Source organism: Lissotriton vulgaris, chromosome 1_1, assembly GCF_964263255.1.
Source record: "Lissotriton vulgaris chromosome 1_1, aLisVul1.2, whole genome shotgun sequence".
Taxonomy (NCBI): Eukaryota; Metazoa; Chordata; class Amphibia; order Caudata; family Salamandridae; genus Lissotriton; species Lissotriton vulgaris.
The window spans coordinates 1,012,810,718-1,012,834,405 of record NC_141685.1 but is presented as its reverse complement, the minus strand read 5'-3'; the positions used below and the strand labels follow the sequence as shown (position 1 = coordinate 1,012,834,405).

General features: G+C 47.9%; 1 protein-coding gene across 1 annotated transcript in view; it reads left to right on the top strand.

Annotated features, from left to right (window-relative positions):
• NIBAN3 (niban apoptosis regulator 3) overlaps positions 1-23,688 on the top strand; it is a 118,991-nt gene that overhangs the window by 61,187 nt on the left and 34,116 nt on the right. The window contains exons 5-8 of the mRNA XM_086961320.1: positions 1,897-2,055; positions 3,477-3,592; positions 7,032-7,136; positions 14,233-14,395. Of these exons, the coding sequence (XP_086817446.1) occupies positions 1,897-2,055; positions 3,477-3,592; positions 7,032-7,136; positions 14,233-14,395 (543 nt within the window). The remainder of the gene's footprint in view (positions 1-1,896; positions 2,056-3,476; positions 3,593-7,031; positions 7,137-14,232; positions 14,396-23,688) is intronic.

Below are 23,688 nucleotides of genomic sequence, written 5' to 3'. Positions count from 1 at the left end.
ACACAGCCCAACAAAGCACATGTTGCCTGTGAGAAAGTTAGCCAGAGTCCAAGAGAAAGCTGTAAGACATGCGTATGTCTTAAGAAAGCCTTAAACCCCACAGATCACTAGAGAAAGATGCAAAAGACAGAGACCAGGGGGAAACTGTAAAATACAAAGGTGCTTATTACTAGTGCCATGGATTTAGGAATGACGATACTAGATGGCTGGATTCTCTGATATCAGCCAGTATCCCCCATCTAAATCTGGTGATTACAAGTTATTTCACCAGAATGGGGAATAACATGTAGACCTCAGAATACCAAGTCAAAGTCTGCGTTTTCCCCCATTCTGAGGGAAATAACAGGCCCAAATCCACACAGTTATAGTGTGCGGGCTTTTAAAAGGCCCTTTTGGTTGGTGATGGATGGGCACATTAGGTCAGAGGAGAAGTGTTTGCTGCTCATTCAGTTGTCTGGGTTTGGTGTCTCCAGGCCTAGAATTTTCAGGTGTGGAGTATTAAGACCTGAAAATGACAAATTTGGCAACTCTGGGAAACTTAGAATGCCACGAAGTAGTATTCCTCCCTTCCCTCTTCCTAGGAATAACTCTCCAGGCCAGTAGTAATGAAGCCCACCAATATAGCCTACGAGAGGACAATAATACAGCCATGCCCAGATTTACTTTTGCTTTGCGCTGTTGCAAAGTGATGCAAAATGTTGCAAATTTATGGAAAGCGAGGCATTAGTATTTACTTTCCAGCGCAAAAGGTATTTTGTGTTGGAAAGGTGCCCTTTTCTGATGGCAAAAAGCTATTTGTGTTGCTTTGCGTTTCTTTGCAGCAAGGAGTCATCACTGAGTTGTTACCTGGACAGATCAGCAAAAACCCAGAAAGGTTTTGACGCAAAGGCAGATCTTCCAAGATATCCAGACTGGATTTTGCATCACACGAATGCTCTGTGAAGCAGACATTACGAGGGGAAGTGTTTTCATGTCTCCAATAATACCCATGCATTCTATGTGTGGTGAATTTCACAGCACACATCAAGTACTTGGGATTCTTTTTAGTTTGCCTAGGAATTAGAATTTATCCTATAGAGTATGCGTCCAGTAAAAACCCTAAGGCTGACAGCTCTCACGCACCTCTGCACCATAGGCCAATGCTGTGAGTCGCTCTATGCATCCTGTTTGTGTGCTGTGGGTGGGGGGGGGGGGGGGCGGGATCACACCAGCAGCAGGCTGATCTTGGTAGACACAGATCTGTGCTGTGCTCACCCCATTGTGAAATGTAGCAGAGCAAATTTGGTTGCTGCACTGCATTGTATGAAAACTTATGAAATCTGCCCATAGAGATCAAGAGACAGCTGTTAAAAACGCATAGTTTATGGGGAGGCTGCAAAATGCACAGACCACGAGGGAAGCATACAAAATGTAAACGGTAATAGAATAATAATACATAATTCCAGATTTGTAAAGCGCAACTTATCACCCCTAAGGGTATCCAGGTGCTGGGGGCTGTTGGGGAGATTAAGCGAGCTATCGCCCAGTCACATGATGCTGACCTGAGCTGCCGCCAGGGATCCAACTACAAGCTGCACGCTCTGGAGTCAGCCACTCTGGCCGCTGCGCCACACCTCTCCCCAGTACAGTACAGTAGGTGGTCAACCCTTGAGCTGAAGGGCAAGTAAAGTTGCCTGATACACATTCCCTTGGGGGAGTGGTATATTACATAAGTACAAAGAAAAAGCACTGGTGAAGCCTATCCGACTAGACTCTAATAATGCTATTTAACAGTGCACACAATACATAGGTGCCTGGCACTGGGCACAGGGAGGAGTTTTCTCTGCACAGGGTGCTCCCTCAGTGCACTCAAACCCCTAGGATTGTGTTGATGTATTCGCATTGTGTTTCTTTCAGTTGGGAGCTCTGCAGACCGGTGGCCTTTCCTCCCTACAGACTTTCCTCTCTTCCTCTACCACCCCTTCTGCCGGCACAACTTCTTCTGTTGCAGCTCGGCGGAGTCACACCACGCCTGGAAGTGCGCCCTTCGTGAAGGGATCCGCCATCACAACACAGGTACGTCAGCAGGACTGGAACCAGGGCACCCTGACTGGAAGCAAGAGCCCCCTTCTCTGAAGGGTGTCTGACAGGATCCACCTCCATAGAGGCCTCGGGTGGACGGTGCAGGGGTCTTCATAACATCTTGTGTGAACCCTCAGAGGGTAAGTCTCCACTAAGGCCACGACGGAGGGTGTGCGGGTCTCCATGACTTCACGTGTGCATCCGATAGTTCACACCGCCATATAGGCAGAAAGGTGTGGGGAGGGGGCTGTCCATGCCACTCATGCACTTCCTGAATCGGGTCTTATAGGGTCCATCTCCACAGAGGCAGCACCTTGGAGGGGAGCCTTCTTAATGCCAATTGTTGTAAATGAAGGTGACGTAGTCCTTGTAGTTCCTTGTAAGTAGTTTATTCAGGTAAGATGGTAAGTTAAGAAGAAGAGGATAAAGCCCCACCAGGAGCAGCCTCCGAATTGGTGGCTATTTGAATTTACTGGGAGCTCTGTGCAGCACAAAGCAGAATGTACTTGGATGTCTGCCTTTCATGGAGCCGCCCAGTCTGCCTGAAGGAGCCCTATTTATTTTCGTTCAGAGCGGCCATGCCTGTGATGTGGCTGTTTGTCGGTTGGCCCTTTGCACGCGTGGGTTCGAATCCCATCCTCGTCGCCAAAAATGTTGTAAATAAAGGTGACGTAGTCTACACACTCAACATTCTAACAAGCTCACACAGCAAACATTCTAGGCTGAGCAGCAGGAATAAGTACAACACCAATCAAGCATCCTTACTAGCTGTACACACATGTATATGGACACCTTACCCCGGAAGTGTTAATGCACCTCTGACCAAGGTGCATTCTGCATCTATTCCACCCTTTTGTTGTCTGCACATGGGAGCCTATCTGTTGTAGATGCATGTCCCGTCCTTGTAATGTGAATGCACTGCCATGCACATTCAGTCCTGTACTTCTCTAAGAAACAACACCCATCCAGTTGCATTCCTCTTGCACTTACGGTGCACACCAAGAGGCGTGTTTACAAGCCCCTTGTGCCGCCAGTGCGTCACTTTTAATGTGGAAAAAAGTGGCATACAAGGGGGCTTGTAAATAAGCCCCCAGTTCTGTAGCTGGTTGTGCATTTCCAATCTCTTGCTTCATCACCTCCACCTGTTGATGTGTGTGTTCATCCCACTTGCTTCTATGCTGTGTATACCTTTTGTTGTCTAAACCCACCCAATCCCGTGGCTGTCTATGCGATCCCTTAGTGCTGTTCTCATACCCATCCGGTGCCTCTCTATGTCAATGTTTTCCTCTTTGTGCACACCCCATTCTTTGGTCTCTGTGCTCTCCCCATATCGCTCTCCATGCATAGCCAGCCCCTGATATTCACGAACGTTCACTGTTCCTTGCAAGTGACCTCCCGCCTCTGTTTTCCATCAGTTCTGCAGAGAGGAGACTCGTCCCACGCGGAGGCCTTCTTGGAGTCCGTGCGCTTCTTCCGGCAGGAGAAGGGACGCTACGGGGCATGGGACCACCTGCTGGGCACCGAGCCAGAGGTTTGTGGGTCACCCTTTTTTTGAGCTGGGCTAGGCCGGAATCATTTGCCCTCCTAGGTCAGAGCCCAATAAAGCAAATTCTTAACCTTTGGACTTCTGTGGACCCCTACTTAATTATTACTGGAATCAGAGGTGATCATTATTGGATTCCGGGGACCCTGGCCTAAACAATATTGATGAAATGAACTCCAAAGCAATACACACCATTATGGAAACACACATTTGTCAAACAAATCTCAAAGGATGAAATATTTGATTTAATTCATAAAGAAATATAGAAAAATCATAATTTTAATTTAATGAGTAATTTGGAGCTTTTCTAAATTCAATTGAGGCCACTCATCATCCATACTACATGTCAGAGCTTAGTGCGGGACACTGGCATGTGTCAGGGTCTCTGGCAAGGACTAGTGGCAGGGAAGACAAAGTAGGCAGAATACTGGGTACAGAGCTGCCCAAGACCACACAATGAGCTAACGGAGAAAGGAAATCCAAAGAGGAAGCTCTGTATAAGAGAATAAGATGGCTAAGGTTTAGAAAGGGCTGGCACTCAAGAGGCAATTTAGCATTTTGAATACCTAACACCCAGGATGGATGTGCAAGCTATATATAGAAAAGAACATTAACAACAAAGGGAATGTGGGGTAAAGCACTTGGGAGCTCTACACAAGACTGAAGCTCGGTAAGTTCCTCACCCACAATTGCTGCTACAGATACTGTTTGCAAATACCCACATATAGGGATACATGCAAAGGCAGGGCCTGTGGAGTTGATACCTATGGTGATGTTATAAATGTAACTCAAAGACAATACTCACAGTGAACAAGAAACACCACTGAGGTTATCAGCTTTATGTACAGGTCCTGGCGATCAAACAGGAACACGCAAGGCAGTAACAGCAAGGGTGTAGAACTAAACACAAGCATGATAGACAAGGAGCTAGCAAGTAGGAGTGCTTAACAGGAAAGGAAGGAAACCACCGGGCACACTTGGCAGAAAGCAAGTAACAAGGAACCTAGAAGCAAGACAAAGGGAATAGAAAGCCCGCAAACTAGGAGATAGAACAAAGGAAAGGCAAGGACTGGAAAATGATAAACAGAAAGAGAGGCTACAAATATATTTTAGAATAGTGCTGGTTAGGGAATCAAGGGAACAAAGTTGCACTGAAGGCGGTGCTGGTTCTGGAACAAGAATTTAGCTAAAGCACAGGAGTCAAGGTAGCACTGCAGGCAGTGCTAGTTCAGGAACAAGGAAAAACTATAGCTCAGAAACAGGAACAAGGAATGCCAGGGCTTGGTAGTCAAAGTAGCACTGCAGGCAGTGCTAATTCAGGAACAAGGAAAATAGCTGCAGCTCACAAACAAGTAATAGTTATAGCGGAGAAACTCTGAAAACAAGTATATCAAACGCTCAGGAAACAAGGGTCAGTATCACCGGTACACAGCTACAATGACCAACGCTAGACTTAAGGGAGCTGGGGCTTAAAAGAGCTCATAGTAATCATGTGCATTAGAAGTGAGCAGGCTAGCAGCACCCAGCCACAGGTGAACTGAATTCCTCCACCCATCCTTGGCCTCCAGGGGTGGAGACGAAGCAGTGAGCAGGGGATTATAGGAAATGGAGTTTCCAGCATGAGCAGACTGGCGTCCACAAAACCCGGCATGGATTGGGAATGGATGTCAATTCCCAAACAGTGTCCAAATGGCTGAAAGGCAGGATATGCATGCATGGGAGTGTCTTGAAGCTTACTGGAACACAGAAAAGTCACACTCTGCAGCACCCTGGTTGTGGGCATTAGAGCGCAGGAAGCTAATCGTTTCAGCACATTCTGTTTGATTCATTTGCACTGCTCCTACAAATAAATCTGGGGATACCAACCTATTTTTTAGCCTCCAATTTCAGATTCCTTCACATTTACAAGACACTTTAAGATTTTAAGTTTTACATTTTGCTTCTATCTATTAGTATTATTTTATTTTCTAAGCAGTTGCTGACTTCCAGAGTAGGTGTTGCGGACCCCCAGGGGTCTCGAACCAGAAGATATGAAACATTGCCTTAGAATGCACTCAGTGGCTAAAAGGCATGACCACTGGAATTATGCGCAGGAGAGGGCCACATTATGTGGTAGGATTGAGTAAATTATGCAGCATAAGGTGCTACACTTTGTAATAGTATTACTTCATTATTTTGTCATTTCTAAACTTGGTAACACTGTCTGGACATTGGTTGCACCTCATCAGTACCAGTTTCATACCCAAATATAGAAATAAGCATCGAAAAGGTGATCAGTCCAGCTTTGCAAAGGGCCTTCGACTGCGCAGCTGTATTTTTAGAATAATTTTAACCATTCCAGTTAGAAATCTGTAGATTATGCAGCAGATGATGCAGCAGATGACGGATTATGTACAAATGTATAATTATGCAACACTCGCCACTGTTGCAAAATCACATAATTCCATTGGCCCTGCTTATAGGCCATGTTTATTGGTCACAGAGTTCCACTGAAGGCAAATCAAGGATCTGGCACCATCTAGTGAGAATAATTAATGGACGGGATTCTGAACAATGTTAAGCACTCACTGCCAGTACAGAGATCTGGGCCTAAATCCATAGTTCTTTTGCTCACCACACCACACTAGTTGGGACCTAGCCAAATGCAATTCAGTCTTCACCCTGCTCCCCATGGGAACAGTCTAGCCCGAACTGCCAGCCCAGGTCCTCTCTGGACCAGAAACAAGCATCTTAGGACCGGTTTCGGGGTATCACCACTTATCAGCCAGGATAGCCTGAATCCAGTGGCATGGCAAGCACGGGACCAACGTCTGGCCCTCCCTGTCCCACTTGGGGTGACGAATGCAAAAAGAACAATTGATGGACGAAATGCTGAACAATGTCAAACAATCACCCCCAGCACTGAGATCTGGGCCTAAATCTATTGTTTCTTTGCTTACCACACCACCCCAGTTTTACTCTTTCTATGTGTGCCGCATTCTGTAGCACACATAGAAGGAGCAAAACACTGTTAACAATTGTTTTTGTGCAGGAAAGTGCCCCAACCTGCACAAAAACAATCATTCAGGCAACGCAGGCACCCTTGCACCCTGGTGAAAGGGTGCCTGCATTGGCGCACAGCTGCTGTCTGTGCGTCGGCACAGGGGAGAGCACAGGGGTGTGCCATATTCTTGTAAATATGGTGAAATCCCTGCGTTTTAAAAATTAAGGAGCCTGGCGCAGCAAAATAGCTTGCAGCGCTGCGTTGCACAATTTCATTGCAAATATGCCCCCAGTGCCATACAATAGGTGATAGTAAAGTCTGATATTTATAGCAAAAGTATACTACGTAGTGGTATATAAAAGGTTGTTATTACTACATGCCCTTCTTCCCTGGTTCTACACTTTATTGAAATACTTCTATTTTTTTTCTATTTTGCGCTCAAAGATCCTTAGTAACCTTGTGATGGAAGATTTGCTCCCTGTCCTGGAGTCAAGCGCTGCACCACTCCGAAGAGGGGCTGAATTACGGCAACAGAGTGCCTGGTTCCAGGTAGGTACCTCCAGCCTGAGCCTCAACAACCCCTCGCTAAGACCCTCAACGATCACTCGCCCAACACCCTGACGTGCCTTAATACTTAAAGCACATGTTCCTCTGAGACCACAGTGTTGTTTTTTTCATTGCATTCCGGTACTTGTTCTGAATCCCTAACACTGACTACTGGCATCGAAAGAAGCAGTTTCTGTGACTGTGAAATCTGAATTTTCCAAATTAGCATGTCATTTTGAGATAGCCACTAATGTTCCTGCATGAAGTGCGTTCATGCTGGTTCCTGTAGGAAGCGAACAGTGCTTAATTTGAGCTGGTGGTTTCCGGTGCTCAGCACCGGCACTTATGACAGTCTGCCAGATGGTGGTGCTGTTTGTCTAATTTAGAGAGAAGAGCAACAACAGTTTTTTTTAATTCAATATACATTAAAATGACTAAACCTGCTGCCAAAGCCATTCTTATAGATTTGGGGGCCTGGAACAGTCTGAAGTCCCACACTTGTAGTAGTGTGATAGTCAGTAGTTAAGTTCTTACTGTAATTGGCAGCGCTGACAGAGGCAATGGGTGGTGCAAATGGAAGTGGCCTCCTGACGAGGGCCCTGGCAATTATTATTTTACAAATTGAGCACCTGAAGCGTGGTGCTGCAGAAGCGACCCGAAGTTCAGGTTCCAAGTGTTTCTACGCCTCGCTTCATTCTTAAATTCCTTCAAGATGTTAACTTTCTGCTGTTTTCCTTGCTTACTGTAGAACGGGTGTTGTGTACTATATGTAGTTCCTGCATGAGGTGCACTCATTGCTGTTTCTCTGAATTCATGCAAGCGCTGCGCAAACTGCTGTTTCATTTAGTACCTGCATGAGATGTAGGCCCTGCTGTTCCTCTCAGTTCCTGGAGGACTGGGGGCCTCTGCAGTTCCCGTCTGTTTCCACCACTTCCTGCAGGTGTTGTACTCTGTTCTGTTTCTCTCAGTTCCTGCAGTGGTGGTACTCTTTGCTGCTTCCATCAATTCCTGCAGGTGTTGTATTCTCTGCTGTTTCTTGCAGTTCCTGCAGGAAGTGTACTCTCTGTTGCTTCCATTACTTCCTACAGCAGCAGTGCTATCCTATGTTTCCATCACTTCCTGCAGGTGTTGTACTCTCTGCTGTTTCCATCACTTCTCGCAGGTGTAGTACTCTCTTCTGCTCCAATCACTTCCTGCAAGTGTTGTAGTCTCTTCTGTTTCCATCACTTCCTGCAGGTGTTGAACTCTCTGCTGTTTCCATCGCTTCCTGCAGGTGTTGAACTCTCTGCTGTTTCTCTCAGTTCTTGCAGGTGTTGAACTCTCTGATGATTCTCTTAGTTCCTGCAGGTATTGTACTCTCTGCTGTTTCTCACAGTTCCTGCAGTTGTGGTAATCTCTGCTGTTTCTCTTAGTTCCTGCAGGTGTTGAACTCTCTGCTGCTTCTTTCAGTTCTTGCAGGTGTTGAACTCTCTGCTGTTTCTTTCAGTTCCTGTAGGTATTGTACTCTCCGCTGTTTCTCACAGTTCCTGCAGTTGTGGTAATCTCTGCTGTTTCTCTTAGTTCCTGTAGGTGTTGAACTCTCTGCTGTTTCTCTCAGTTGTTGCAGGTGTTGAACTCTCTGTTGTTTCTCCCAGTTCCTGCAGGTGTTGAACTCTCAGCTGATCCTCTCAGTTCCTGTAGTTGTTGAACTCTCTGCCGTCTCTCTCAGTTCCTGCAGGTGTTGAACTCTCTGCTAATCCACTAAGATCCTGTAGTTGTTGAACTCTCTGCTGTTTCTCTCAGTTCCTGCAGGTGTTGTACTCTCTGTTATTTCTCTCTGTTCCCTGAGATGCTGATTCTCTCAGTTGCTGCAGGTGTTGAACTCTCTGTTGTTTCTCTTAGTTCCTGCAGGTGTTGAACTCTCAGCTGATCCTCTCAGTTCCAGTATGTGTTGAACTCTCTGCTGTTTCTCTCAGTTCCTGCAGGTGTTGAACTCTCCGCTGTTTCTCTCAGTTCCTGCAGGTGTTGAACTCTCTGCTGATTCTCTCAGTTGCTGCAGATATTGAACTCTCTGCTGTTTCTCTTAGTTCCTGCAGGTGTTGTAATCTCTGCTGTTTCTCTGAGTTCCTGCAGGTGTGGTACTCTCTCCTGTTTCTCTTAGTTCCTGCAGGTGTTGAAGTCTCGGCTATTTCTCTCAGTTCCTGCAGGTATTAAACTCTCTGCTGAGTCTCTCAGTTCCTGTAGGTGTTGAACTCTCTGCTGTTTCTCTCAGTTCCTGCAGGTGTCGAACTCTCTGCTGTTTCTCTTAGTTCCTGCAAGTGTTGAACTCTCTGCTATTTCTCTCAGTTCCTGCAAGTGTTGAACTCTCTGCTGTTTCTCTTAGTTCCTGCAAGTGGTGTACTCTCTGCTGTTTCCATCAGTCTCTGCAGGTGTTGTACTCTCTGTTATTTCTCTTAGTTCCTACAGGAGGTATACTCTCTGCTGATTCTCTTAGTTCCTGTAGGTGTTGAACTCTCTGCTGGTTCTCTCAGTTCCTGCAGGTGGTTTACTCCTCTGTTTCCATCGGTCTCTGCAGGTGTTGTACTCTCTGTTATTTCTCTCTGTTACCTGGGGTGCTGTTTCTTTAAGTTCCTGCAGGTGTTGAACTCTCTACTGTTTCTCTCAGTTCCTGCAGGTGCTGAACTATCTGCTGATTCTCTCAGTTCCTGCAGGTGTTGAACTCTCTGTCGTTTCTCTTAGTTCCTGCAGGTGTTGTAATCTCTGCTGTTTCTCTCAGTTTATGCAGAGGTGGTACTCTCTGCTGTTTCTCTTAGTTCATGCAAGTGTTGAACTCTCTGCTGTTTCTCTCAGTTCCTGCAGGTGGTATACTCCCTGCTGTTTCCATCAGTCTCTGCGGGTGGTGTACTCTCTGTTGTTGCTCTCTGTTCCCTGAGGTGCTGTTTCTCTCATTTCATGCAGGTGTTGAACTATCTGCTGTTTCTCTCAGTTCCTGCAGGTGTTGTAATCTCTGCTGTTTCTCTCAGTTCCTGCAGGTGTGGTACTCTCTCCTGTTTCTCTTAGTTCCTGCAGGTGTTGAAGTCTCGGCTATTTCTCTCAGTTCCTGCAGGTTTTAAACTCTCTGCTGAGTCTCTCAGTTCCTGCAGGTGTTGAACTCTCTGCGGTTTCTCTCAGTTCCTACAGGTGTTGAACTATCTGCTGTTTCTCTCAGTTCCTGCAGGTGTTGAACTCTCTGCTGTTTCTCCTAGTTCATGCAGGTGTTGAACTCTCTGCTGTTTCTCTTAGTTCCTGCAAGTGTTGAACTCTCTGCTGTTTCTCGTAGTTCCTGCAAGTGCTGTACTCTCTGCTGTTTACTTCAGTCTCTGCAGGTGTTGTACTCTGTTATTTCTCTCAGTTCCTACAGGAGGTATACTCTCTGCTGATTCTCTTAGTTCCTGCAGGTGTTGAACTCTCTGCTGGTTCTCTCAGTTCCTGCAGGTGGGTTACTCCTCTGTTTCCATCGGTCTCTGCAGGTGTTGTACTCTCTGTTATTTCTCTCTTTTACCTGGGGTGCTGTTTCTCTAAGTTCCTACAGGTGTTGAACTCTCTACTGTTTCTCTCAGTTCCTGCAGGTGCTGAACTCTCTGCTGATTCTCTCAGTTCCTGCAGGTGTTGAACTCTCTGTTGTTTCTCTTAGTTCCTGCAGGTGTTGTACTCTCTGCTGTTTCTCTTAGTTCCTGCAGGCGTTGAACTCTCTGCTGTGTCTCTTAGTTCCTGCACTTGTTGAATTCTCTGCTGTTTCTCTCAGTTTCTGCAGGTGGTGTACTCCCTGTTGTTTCCATCAGTCTCTGCAGGTGTTGTACTCTCTGTTATTTCTCTCTGTTCCCTGAGGTGCTGTTTCTTTCAGTTCCTGCAGGTGTTGACCTATCTGCTGTTTCTCTCAGTTCCTGCAGGTGTTGAACTCTCTGCTGTTTCTCTTAGTTCCTGCAGGTGTTGTAATCTCTGCTGTTTCTCTCAGTTCCTGCAGGTGTGGTACTCTCTCCTGTTTCTCTCAGTTCCTGCTGGTGTTGAAGTCTCTGCTATTTCTCTCAGTTCCTGCAGGTGTTAAACTCTCTGCTGAGTCTCTCGGTTCCTGCAGGTGTTGAACTCTGCTGTTTCTCTTAGTTCCTGCAAGTGTTGAACTCTCTGCTGTTTCTCTTAGTTCCTGCAAGTGTTGAACTCTCTGCTGTTTCTCTTAGTTCCTGCAGGTGGTGTACTCTCTGCTGTTTCCATCAGTCTCTGCAGGTGTTGTACTCTCTGTTATTTCTCTCAGTTCCTACAGGTGGTATACTCTCTGCTGATTCTCTTAGTTCCTGCAGGTGTTGAACTCTCTGCTGGTTCTCTCAGTTCCTGCAGGTGGTATTCTCCTCTGTTTCCATCGGTCTCTGCAGGTGTTTTACTCTCTGTTATTTCTCTATGTTCCCTGGGGTGCTGTTTCTCTCAGTTCCTGCAGGCGTTGAACTCTCTACTGTTTCTGTCAGTTCCTGCAGGTGTTAAACTCTCTGCTGAGTCTCTGAGTTCCTGCAGGTGGTATACTCTCTGCTGTTTCTCTCAGTTCCTACAGGAGGTGTACTCTCCTCTGTGTCCATCAGTCTCTGCAGATGTTGTACTCTCTGTTATTTCTCTCTGTTCCCTGGGGTGCTGTTTCTCTCAGTTCCTGCAGGTGTTGAAGTCTCTGCTATTTCTCTCAGTTCCTGCAGGTATTAAACTCTCTGCTGAGTCTCTCAGGTCCTGCAGGTGTTGAACTCTCTGCTGTTTCTCTTAGTTCCTGCAGGTGTTGTACTCGCTGCTGTTTCTCTCAGTTCATGCAGGTGGTGTACTCCCTGCTGTTTCCATCAGCCTCTGCAGGTGTTGTACTCTCTGTTATTTCTCTCTGTTCCCTGAGGTGCTGTTTCTCTCAGTTCCTGCAGGTGTTGAACTATCTGCTGTTTCTCTCTGTTCCTGTAGGTGTTGTACTCTCTGCTGTTTCTCTTAGTTCCTGCAAGTGTTGAACTCTCTGCTGTTTCTCTCAGTTCCTGCAGGTGGTGTACTCCCTGCTGTTTCCATCAGTCTCTGCAGGTGTTGTACTCTCTGTTATTTCTTTCTGTTCCCTGAGGTGCTGTTTCTCTCAGTTCCTGCAGGTGTTTAACTATCTGCTGTTTCTCTCAGTTCCTGCAGGTGTTGAACTCTCTGCTGTTTCTCTTAGTTCCTGCAGGTGTTGTAATCTCTGCTGTTTCTCTCAGTTCTTGCAGGTATGGTGCTCTCTCCTGTTTCTCTTAGTTCCTGCAGGTGTTGAAGTCTCTGCTATTTCTCTCAGTTCCTGTAGGTGTTAAACTCTCTGCTGAGTCTCTCAGTTCCTGCAGGTGTTGAACTCTCTGCTGTTTCTGTTAGTTCCTGTAGGTGTTGTACTCTCTGCTGTTTCTCTTAGTTCATGCAGAGGTAGTACTCTCTGCTGTTTCTCTTAATTCCTGGAAGTGTTGATCTCTCTGCTGTTTCTCTCAGTTCCTGCAGGTGGTGTACTCCCTGCTGTTTACATCAGTCTCTGCAGGTGTTGTACTCTCTGTTATTTCTATCTGTTCAATGAGGTGCTGTTTCTCTCAGTTCCTGCAGGTGTTGAACTATCGGCTGTTTCACTCAGTTCCTGCAGGTGTTGTACTCTGCTGTTTCTCTTAGTTACTGCAGGTGTTGAACTCTCCGCTGTGTCTCTTAGTTCCTGCAAGTGTTGAACTCCCTGCTGTTTCTCTTAGTTCCTGCAGGTGGTGTACTCTCTGCTGATTCTCTCAGTTCCTGCAGGTGTTGAACTCTCTGCTGGTTCTCTCAGTTCCTGTAGGTGGTGTACTCCTCTGTTTCCATCGGTCTCTGCAGGTGTTGTACTCTCTGTTATTTCTCTCTGTTCTCTGGGGTGCTGTTTCTCTCAGTTCCTGCAGGTGTTGAACTATCTACCGTTTCTCTCAGTACCTGCAGGTGTTGAACTCTCTGCTGTTTCTCTCAGTTCCTACAGGAGTTGTACTCTCCTCTGTGTTCATCAGTCTCTGCAGGTGTTGTACTCTCTGTTATTTCTCTCTGATTCCCTGGGTGCTGTTTCTCTCAGTTCCTGCAGGTGTTGAACTCTCTACTGTTTCTCTCAGTTCCTGCAGGTGTTGAACTCTCTGCTGATTCTGTCAGTTCCTCTAGGTGTGGTACTCTCTCCTGTTTCTCTTAGTTCCTGCAGGTGTTGAAGTCTCTGCTATTTCTCTCAGTTCCTGCAGGTATTAAACTCTCCGCTGAGTCTCTCAGTTCCTGCAGGTGTTGAACTCTCTGCTGGTTCTCTCAGTTCCTGCAGGTGGGTTACTCCTCTGTTTCCATCGGTCTCTGCAGGTGTTGTACTCTCTGTTATTTCTCTCTTTTACCTGGGGTGCTGTTTCTCTAAGTTCCTACAGGTGTTGAACTCTCTACTGTTTCTCTCAGTTCCTGCAGGTGCTGAACTCTCTGCTGATTCTCTCAGTTCCTGCAGGTGTTGAACTCTCTGCTGTTTCTCTTAGTTCCTGCAGGTGTTGTACTCTCTACTGTTTCTCTCAGTTCATGCAGGGGGGGTACTCTCTGCTATTTCTCTTAGTTCCTGCAAGTGTTGAACTCTCTGCTGTTTCTCTCAGTTCCTGCAGGTGGTGTACTCCCTGCTGTTTCCATCAGTCGCTGCAGGTGTTGTGCTCTCTGTTATTTCTCTCTGTTCCCTGAGGTGCTGTTTCTCTCAGTTCCTGCAGGTGTTGAACTATCTGCTGTTTCTCTTAGTTCCTGCAGGTGTTGCACTCTCTGCTGTTTCTCTTAGTTCCTGCAGGTGTTGAACTCTCTGCTGTTTCTCTTAGTTCCTGCAGGTGTTGAACTCTCTGTTATTTCTCTCAGTTCCTACAGGAGGTATACTCCCTGCTGATTCTCTCAGTTCCTGCAGGTATTGAACTCTCAGCTGTTTCTCTCAGTTCCTGCAAGTGTTGAACTCTCGGCTGATTCTCTCAGTTCCTGCAGGTGGTATACTCTCTGCTGTTTCTCTCATTTCCTACAGGAGATGTACTCTCCTCTCTGTCCATAAGTCTCTGCAGGTGTTGTACTCTCTGTTATTTCTCTCTGTTCCCTGAGGTGCTGTTTCTCTCAGTTCCTACAGGAGGTGTACTCCCTGATCCTCACCCAAGTCTCCAAAGAGCTCGAGGGTTTTAAGGAGGAGAAAGAGACCCTACACCGAACATTGGAGAAGAAAATCCGCCCAGATTTGGATCAGCTGCGGGCCCTGAAAGATCAAATATCAGAAAAACTGGAAGGTGATATGAATTTTGGCTGATTTTGTTAGGGTTTCCTGTGACTGTGTACTGCTTTCATGTGACTAAAGCACCAATGGACCAGCCTCAACTGGGGATCTGGAAAGTTTTTCATGGGTTGGTACTTCTGGAGATGATAGAGCTGGGGAGGAGTCAGTCATCTGTCAGGCTGATCCTTCCCACCCCTGCCAGCCTTAAATCGTTGTATGAATTATCTGAGTATTCCCGTAGCGCCTCCCTGCCTCGTGTGAGTTCCTAACCACTGTCACATTACAGTCACTACATGCACATCTGTGATAAATATCACACTCAGCAGCAGATTCACTAAGATTTTACACCGTTTACACCGTGTTTGGCGCAAAACTTTTGGTCCGATTTTCTTAAGTAACGTGAAGCAGCACATAGCGCTGCTTTGCATTACTTAGCGCCAAGGGTGCGTACCATGGGTGGTGCATGAGCATTCTCATGCAACCACCCAAGCCATGCACCACCCAAGGTTTCTGACACTAAACCCAATTTACTAACTAAAGTAGATTGGGTTTAGTGTCAGAAAATAGTGCACCCATCAATCAAGTGCTATTAACACCTTCCATGCGGGGCTAATTCTCCCGCGGCGTGGGGGGAGGGGGGCAGCGTGCGGGGCCGCGGTGCTCGTGATGAGCCCAGCTCGTCATGCTGCACAGTGGAGCCGTGGTCATGACGAGCTGAGCTCGTCACGACTCCGCCCACTCCCATGGAACGCCCGCACAGGAGGGGAATTAGACCCGCGTGGGCGTTCCGCAGCAGTTATGATGACCTCAGCTCGTCATGAGCACAGCTCCACTGTGCCTTGTGACGAGCTGAGCTCGTCATAAGCGCTGAAGGGGTCAAGGAGAAATGCATTTTTTCTCCTTTATTTTCTGACTACGTATTTATGCTGAACTGTACAGCGCACCCATGCAAACTGGGAATTTATTAAAAATTAGTCTAAGCATAGTATTTTGTACTGGAAGGCTATGCTTCCTGTACAATACATATGCTTGTCTCACGGAGACACCCTTGCACTATGGCGCATAAAGTCTCCGTGGCGCATGGCAGCTAATTTCAGCGCCCGCGCTAGGAAGAGGGGAGGAGAGTGCCATATTTCTTTAAATTTGGTGCTCTCCTGCGCGGCCATACTGGGAATGCAAACCGACCCTAGCAATTGAGTCTGATCGCCCCCTGGGGGAGGGAGTGGGCATGTGGAAAACACTGCAGCAGCTTTTGTTAAAACCGCCCTCCAGAAATTAAAACAGCCACCCAGGGGTCCAAAACCAGCCCCCACCCTGGAAATGGCCGGTGCCCACTAAGGCCAGTCCGGCCCTGCTCTCCTGCTCTCTCCTTCTTACTCAGCGCAACGCAGAATTTGCTGCTGCACTACGCCATATGAGAAATTGGTAAATCTGTCCCTTAGTATGAAGGCCACGAACTTTCCTTCTTCGGCGCTCCCAGCCATGAGCACCGAGAGTCTCTCAAAGAGCCTCTCTCATGCCTCCTTCACCACCTTTAGCCACTGCTTGGGTCATCATCTAAGTAGCTCTCCTATCTCCGACCAGCAGGTGTCGCTCTACCACTTCCTCTTTAGGCACGAGCCAGTAGGTGTCAGCATGAGACCCTTGAAGACCTATTATCCCTGTCACAGTCACCAGGTGACGAAATAACATTTACATCCAAAGCTTAAAACAAGCTATTATTACACTGTAGGACAACCCTCCGTGTAAACCTACACTCTAGGTACTGGCTAGCAGCTCTACAACTACTGTCAGCGTAAGACATGCATCTTTTTAAATTACACACAGTTGGCTCTTGGGTGTTTAGTGTAAAATTTTGCTGCCTATGTGGTACTTCAGAGAGACTATTGTACATCCCAAAGGTACTCTCAATCATCACACATTCTTTTTTTTCTCATAGATTTGAACGCATACAGCAAGCAATCATTTTGTTTTATTACTCAATGTACAAGTTTTCTTTCAGGACTTAAAATGCAAGCCAGGCTGATAGGCTTTGCCAATGTTTGTTTAATACAGTGTTTTGTGGTGCACTTCTACTATTTCCAAGTACTATAAATTGCAGAAGATACTGTTACTCAATTTATGGTAGTCGGAGGGATGAGTCTGCTGTGCTAGAATACAAATGCACATTTGTCAGCGACAGCTGTTCCGCTCGCTGAGCCATACTCTCGGCTACATAACTCAGGAAAAATGATTGACTTTTATTTATTTTGGGATTTAGGATTTCTGTACAAATACCATCTTACACAAAGGTGTCAGAGTGATTTACACTTAACATGAACTTTTATATTAAAATACAAAATGTATATAATAATATATTCATATAGCAAAAGAGAGATGTATATACCTTATACATTTTTATACACACTATTTACATAAATAATCAAATAATTTGATATAAATACACACATAAAAATGTAATTAAATATATATTAAACTTTGGAGACTTGAGACACTTGATATCTCAATCACACAAAACGAAAAAATTATCTGCAAATTCCTATATTCAAAATCTCAGAAATGCAGTATTTTTTTTTTAAGTTTTATATAGCGCAAATAAGACAGACCCCCCCCAAGGATATAGCGGCATGGATTAGCAAATTTAGCGGCACAAATATGGAAATTTAGCGGCACAAATATGGAAATTTAGCTGCGTTTTTCCGGCACTTTATTTTACTCATAAAGTCATAATCATTTATTTTCAGATTTAAAATAATGGAAACTGTTTTAGCAGAGTATTCCACTTTGAAATAGGCCCTGATGTGATGTCATTTCCTTTGATGTCCCTTCCACTACCCCTAGCATTTTTGTGAATTGACGCCCATGCTCTAGTTGGACATGTTACCCCCCCTCACCTTCCATGTCCCATGTGCCTGTATTTAAAATACATCTTGATGCTTTGAGACAACCCATACTTTCATATATTAATGCAATTAGAAAGGTTTATTCTGTCCTACACGGAGAGACAGGCGGCTAAGCTTAGGGTCGCCTTACTGGATGTGGCCCAAATGGGATTACTGAAATGGCAGTAAAACCCTGTATCTTGTTTTTAATTACACAACAAACAGCCGCTTTTTGACTCGGGTTGGCGTATTTTCCACCCCAATGCTGGCAGACTTACTCCCTCTGACAAGGCAGCTGTTGAAAATTCACCTTATGAAGGATTAACCAGCAGGGCACAGGAGGGTTGTCCACCAAAGTTGCAGGATCCACCATGGGAAGGAATACTTTGGTGGGTTTCGGCGTTAATGTTTTATCACCAAAGTGGCTCCTCCCATGGGGGTGCAGATACTCTGTTGAGTAGCATCCAACGCTGAGGAGATTCCACCAGTAACATAGCATAAGTATTTGTAAAACAAACGTTCACCCAAGGGCATCTTGATGCTGCATAACAGCTGTTTATTGTTATCCAAGTCTGTGGTTTAATTTTATTGACCTCAGAAATATGAAAGGCTGAGTGGACCCACCGGGATTTTAACCTGTGACAATGAGGACCCGGCTTAACCATGGCCACTGGGAAGGTCACACGAAGTGGAAATACAAGGTATGCACCAAATATCAGCCTCGATTTGGCACAGATTTGGGGTGCCATGACTACCTTTCCATGAAGGCCCACCACTTACTCCCTGCTGTTCTTGCACAAAACTAACTCCACTGGCCCAATACTGGACCAGCCACACTAGACTGGTCAGGGGTTCTGCACCTATGTGGTTAGTGACAACTAGACATTAGTGGCCTCAAAGGCAGTGCGGGAGGCGTCTACACCGGCTTAGTGCCCCCTTGAGTACACTACACAGGGTGGTATCATGGGTGAGCTATCCCTTGCCATCATTCTCATCAGGATGTTAACCAGAAAGATGTGGCAATCTAAGCCTTTTTTTATGTAGGCCAAAGTTTTTTAAAGGTGACTTTGGCTTTCTGTTGGAACAAAAATGTACTCCTAAAAATAATACACAGCTGTGTACCCCATATGTTAATCCATTCTGTCAAATATATCATTATTTGATTATGTTTAAGATCAGTCACGTAGCTTGCTTTCTCATGGAAGCCACTAAACTTACACATTCACAGTGCGACATGCGGGATAATGTAAAGAGCTTTATGTCCTGTGATTATCCAGATCAGGGCCCTCCTGCTAGTAATGGTGTTGACTGAGGTGCTGTGTATACTTAACTTCTTTATGCCAACAAAAGTGTTGGTGTTGGTATTATCACATTCAGTTACCGAGCACCCAGAGATCACTGCCAGGCTCATGAGCGTGATGGAGGAAATATGTCATCCCTGCACAAATAGGAGCTAACATTTATCAGAGGATAATGTGCAGGAAAAATCTGGTACATGCGAAGTTCAATGTCCCATCACTAACCCATAATGGAAGGTATTTATCACATCCAGTGGATTATATCTCGCCCAGGAGTGACATTATTTACCGGGTGCAGTAAATTCTTCAGTATTCCCTGCCCACTTCATATTCAGGGTCCAGGAAGAAAGCGTTACTTCTAAAAGTGATTTAATATGATGCCCAAACACTTATGGTTTTTACAAGTATTCATTTAAATTATTGAAACTTTTACCTTGGGTTGCTATCAATGTTTAGAATCTCCCCTTTCAACCTTTAGCAAGTATACTTTTCAGCATGAGTGTTCTTTACAAATTGGCTGTTGGGAATCCACTGATGTGTACAGATTCACACTGACCCTTATGTCAATAGCATACACTATCCTATAAGATGAAGAAACAGCAGGGGATTGCCACATAAGTCACGTCGCCAAAATTCCAGAGTGTGTACAGCATGGCAGAGTTCCTCATCACTGGAGGCCATGAGACCTGATTAGCTCTACTAGGATGCATTACAAATGCAGGTACAGGAAGATATATCTGATCTCTCTTGTCACCACACACAATGTTATGCAATCACATTACATTGGACACCCACTGCATCATCTGGAAGGTAACTCAAAGATCCCTCAAAATACCTCATAGATTTAGTTACTCAGTCCAAGTCTGGATGAAAGCTACACTCTAACAAAGACGCTAAGCTTTTCAACCCCGAATGGAGGAGGTAAATACTTGGAGGGAAAAGAAACTTGAAACGGAGTGTACTGAACTCTGGAACTGTCTCTCACATGAAACAAGCCTTTGCAATGCAATAGGTCTCGCATTAATTGAGTTTGAGCTATTGGCATTGCTAAATATTGCAACACCAATTGCAACAAAAGTCTATAAATTGCAGGCCAAAAAAATGTGTATTTATTTTTGTAGCAATGGTGGCATGCTGCGCTTTAGATGAATATGTTTAAAAGTAAAGTGCGCCATACTGTGATTGCTACAATAGTTAATTGTGGATGCGTTAACAAATGATGTGTGCACTGATGGCTGGTGGTGTGTGTGTTGGATCGGGCCTCGTGGCGTGGTCCTCGCTGATCTCCGCCGCCCCAGAACTACGGGTGGAACTGATTCCCGTCCCCCCGGAACTGTACAGGACACTCTTACTTCGGACCTGAGACGATCCCCAGACCGCGTGCCTGCACCCGTGCACGTGACCATCAGACTCCATGTTTGGCCACCCCGGCCGGCCGGCCGGCCGCCTTCTTTCCTTTCGGCAGCCCCTGGCCTCTCCTGGCTACAGCTAAGCCTGCGCGTCCGGCGCGCCCAGATCCGCCCGGGGGGTGAACGACTCACCAAGTACCCGAAACCAAGACTTCCATCACACCTCCGGCCCCCTCCCGAGGAACTGGTTTCCCTCACGCCTCTGAACTATCCCTGGGGGCTGGTTTCGATTGCACCTTGGGCCTCCTAGTGAGCTGGCTCCAGGCCCTGATGGGCGTCTGGGATTCCCTGGGCGCATGGTCCAAAGCATCAAAGAACCAACCGCCCAGACGATCACGCGCCTGGCCCTCGAACCTCCGGCCTCCTGCCTATGAGGGTCCGGACATCAAAGAGCTCGACGACTATAAGACAGCCTGCCTTCCATCTAGTCGGCAGTTGTATCTTGGGCAAGAAAGCCCTGCTGATCTGATCGCGGCTGACCTTGAGGAGAACAGACTCTGACACTGAGCCCTGCTGACGTCGTCGCGGCTCATTCTCGAATCTACAGAACGGAACCATCGGAGCCCTGCTGACGCTGTTGCGGCTCCCTCTTGAAGCACAAGACCTGAACCATCGGAGCCCTGCTGACGCTGTCGCGGCTCCCTCTTGAAGCACAAGACCTGAACATCGGAGCCCTGCTGACGCTGTTGCGGCTCCACCTGCTTACGAGTACGACGGAGTACTCCTGACCAAGCCCTGCTGACCTCGTCGCGGCTTGAAAAACTCTCTGGTCTTTCTGGACCATCGACGCTACCCTCACGATCATCTTGAACCAGAAGTGAGTAGGACAGCAAGTTCCATCGCCAGCCCCCGTACCCCCCAGTTCGAGGATTGAGAACTGTGCGCTGGGTGCGTGGTGTGCCAGCTGGCCTCCTAAGACTGTCCCGCTTCCCCGATCCCTCGTTACGAGACTTTCGTGATCCCTCGATCGCTGTGTAATGCTCCCTACCTTTTATCTTGATAAAGTCTTTTCTGATAAAGAATCATGGTGTGGTGTCCGTTCATAAGTGTGGTGTGCCGACAGTGTGTACGATCAGTCCTCCCCGGCGGGGACTCCCCCTCGATAAGACTCAGCAGTAGTTGTAGGAGAGGAGGTTCCAGGCGGTTAGGAGAGTCCTCTCGACCCCTGGGGTCTCCGCCTTCCAACATTGGTGGCAGCGACGCGATACGAACCTACGTCTAAAAGATCGTACCACTGACACACTACCTGAACCCACACGCAGCAAACGCACAAGAAAAGAAGAGCAACAATGACGACTACAGAATCTGGTGTAAAGACAACCTTCGACAAGGACCTCCTGGAAGACTACACCCATAGAGAGCTGAAACAGTTCTGCAAAGAACTGAGTATTCCGAGTACCGGACTAAGCACCAAGGATGATTTCCGGAAAGCGCTAACCGCTTGGGTAGAGTCCGGAGCACCTCTTCCCCCGATCGAAGACGAGGGAGGAAGACCACAGACCGAACCCGGTACACCGACCGGTGAGAGAGTCCAGCAACCGTCCCGGAGCCCAGCAACCGGGAGAGAGCGGTCATCGGAGGAGATGGCCGATCGAGAACGTGACCGAAGCCATGAGCTCGAACTGGCGCGCCTCAAATTGGAGGGCGAACTCAAACTCGCCGAAAAGAAGTTGGCAGTGGAGCAGTTGCGGCTCCAAGGAGAACTAGAGGAGAAGAAGCTCCAGAGGGAGCATGAAGGATGGAAACTTCAGCTCGAGCACGAGCGCAGCCTCAAAGAGCTCGAATTAAAAGCCAGAAAAGACGCAACCGGATCACCGGGCCTTGGGGAGCAGGTGGTCCCCAAAGAAACAAAAGTGCATATCCCCAAGGACATTGTAAAGGAATTTTACAAAGGGGACGACATCCAGCAGTGGTTCAAAGCCTACGAGGTGGCCATGTCCGCTCACCGGGTCCCCGAGGACTGGGGGGCCGGCCTGTGGAGCCGCTTCCTCAGCGAGGGGAGAGACACCCTGCTGGACCTGCCGACGGCACACATAAACGCCTACCCCCACATGAAAGACGCCCTCCTATTCCGCTACGGCCTCACACCGGAAATGTACCGCCAGCGGTTTAGGGAGTGCAAAAAGATCCCTGGCACCACCTGGGTAGACTATGTGAACTACTACACCCGGGCCCAAGACGGGTGGATCAAGGGCAGCAATGTGACCACCTTCGAAGGCCTAGTCGACTTAGTGGCTTACGAGCACCTGTCTGCCAATTGCTTTGTGGAACTAAGACAGCATCTCCTAGACAGCAAGCTCGCCAACCCACGGAAACTGGCTGTGGAAGCCGATCGATGGGTGGCCACCCGAGTCCAGAAGGGGCCCGGGGGAGACCCTCAGCGGAACGACCAAGGATCTTCCTGCCAGCGGGGTGGGGGAGGTCGGGGCAAGCACCAAGGGTCCCAGTCAGGGCCCCAGCGCAGTCCTCCCAGAAACCAGACCCCACGCTCTCCTCCCGCGACGAGAGCCGCCCGAGTGCAGGACCCCCGGGGCTCCGCCCCAACTCCACGTGCTTCAAGTGTCAGCAACCCGGGCATTATGGCGGTGACCCCCGATGTCCCCTGACCCCGAAATCCACTCCCACTGGGCCCTCCACTAGACAGATATCCTCAGTAGCCTTAGAAGAGGAAGAAATAGAAGAACAGGGGGAGTGGGAACCGCAGCCATGGTCCTAGCCTCCCTGGGGAATAGTGAGATGATCCCCGGAGATTATCTGCCCGACAACACCGAAAAGTACCGCCAAACAGTGAAGGTTAACGGGCGCAGCATAGGAGCCCTTCGGGACACAGGAGCCAGCATCACGTCTGTTAGGTACACGCTAGTTCCTGAGTCCATGATCATCCCCCACACCTCCTGTCGGGTGATAGCAGCCGATAATTCTGTCCGCACCTGCAGGATAGCCCAGGTCCCGTTTGAGTGGGAGGGGGTCTCGGGCGATCTGCGGGTCGCAGTCCGCACGGACATGCCTGTAGACTGACTCCTGGGGAATGACTTAGAGAGCTCCCAGTGGAAAGAGGTAGAGAGAAGGACCCATTTAGCAATGTTAGGACTGCCCCAGTGGGCCTGTGTGAGCACCCGGGCCATGACCGCCAGAATGTCCAACCCTGGGAACGAAGAGCCTGAGTTCCCCAGTTCAGCCCCTGATGTTCCCGAGGGCGGCGGGCACCCCACGGCCCTCGACCAGCCCTCCCTTGAAGAGAACGCCTCCGACGAAGGTCCCCTCGGGCCCGCTGTCGAACCAGTCCCGAACCTAGCAGATCTCCCAGAGTTGGCCCAGTGGCGCCAAGAGGGAGGACCGTCCCGAGAGGAGTTCTGCCAAGAGCAGACCTCCTGCCCTGCCCTAGAGGGGCTCCGCCGACAGGCCGCAGCCCAGGCCGCTGGAGACCAGTCCGGCTCCCATTACCTTTACTGGGAAAACGGCCTACTGTACAGTGAACAGAAGACCGCGGAACTAGGGTCAGCCCATGTGCTGGTGGTACCCCTACGTTTCCGAGGACTCCTCCTCAACCTGGCCCACGATGTGCCCATGGCAGGACATCTGGGCCAAGATAAGACCTTCCAACGACTAGTGACCCATTTCTACTGGCCCCACATGCAGGCTGATGTGGAACACCACTGCAAGTCCTGCCCCACATGTCAGGCTAGCGGCAAAAGCGGAGGCAAGCGCAAGGCTCCC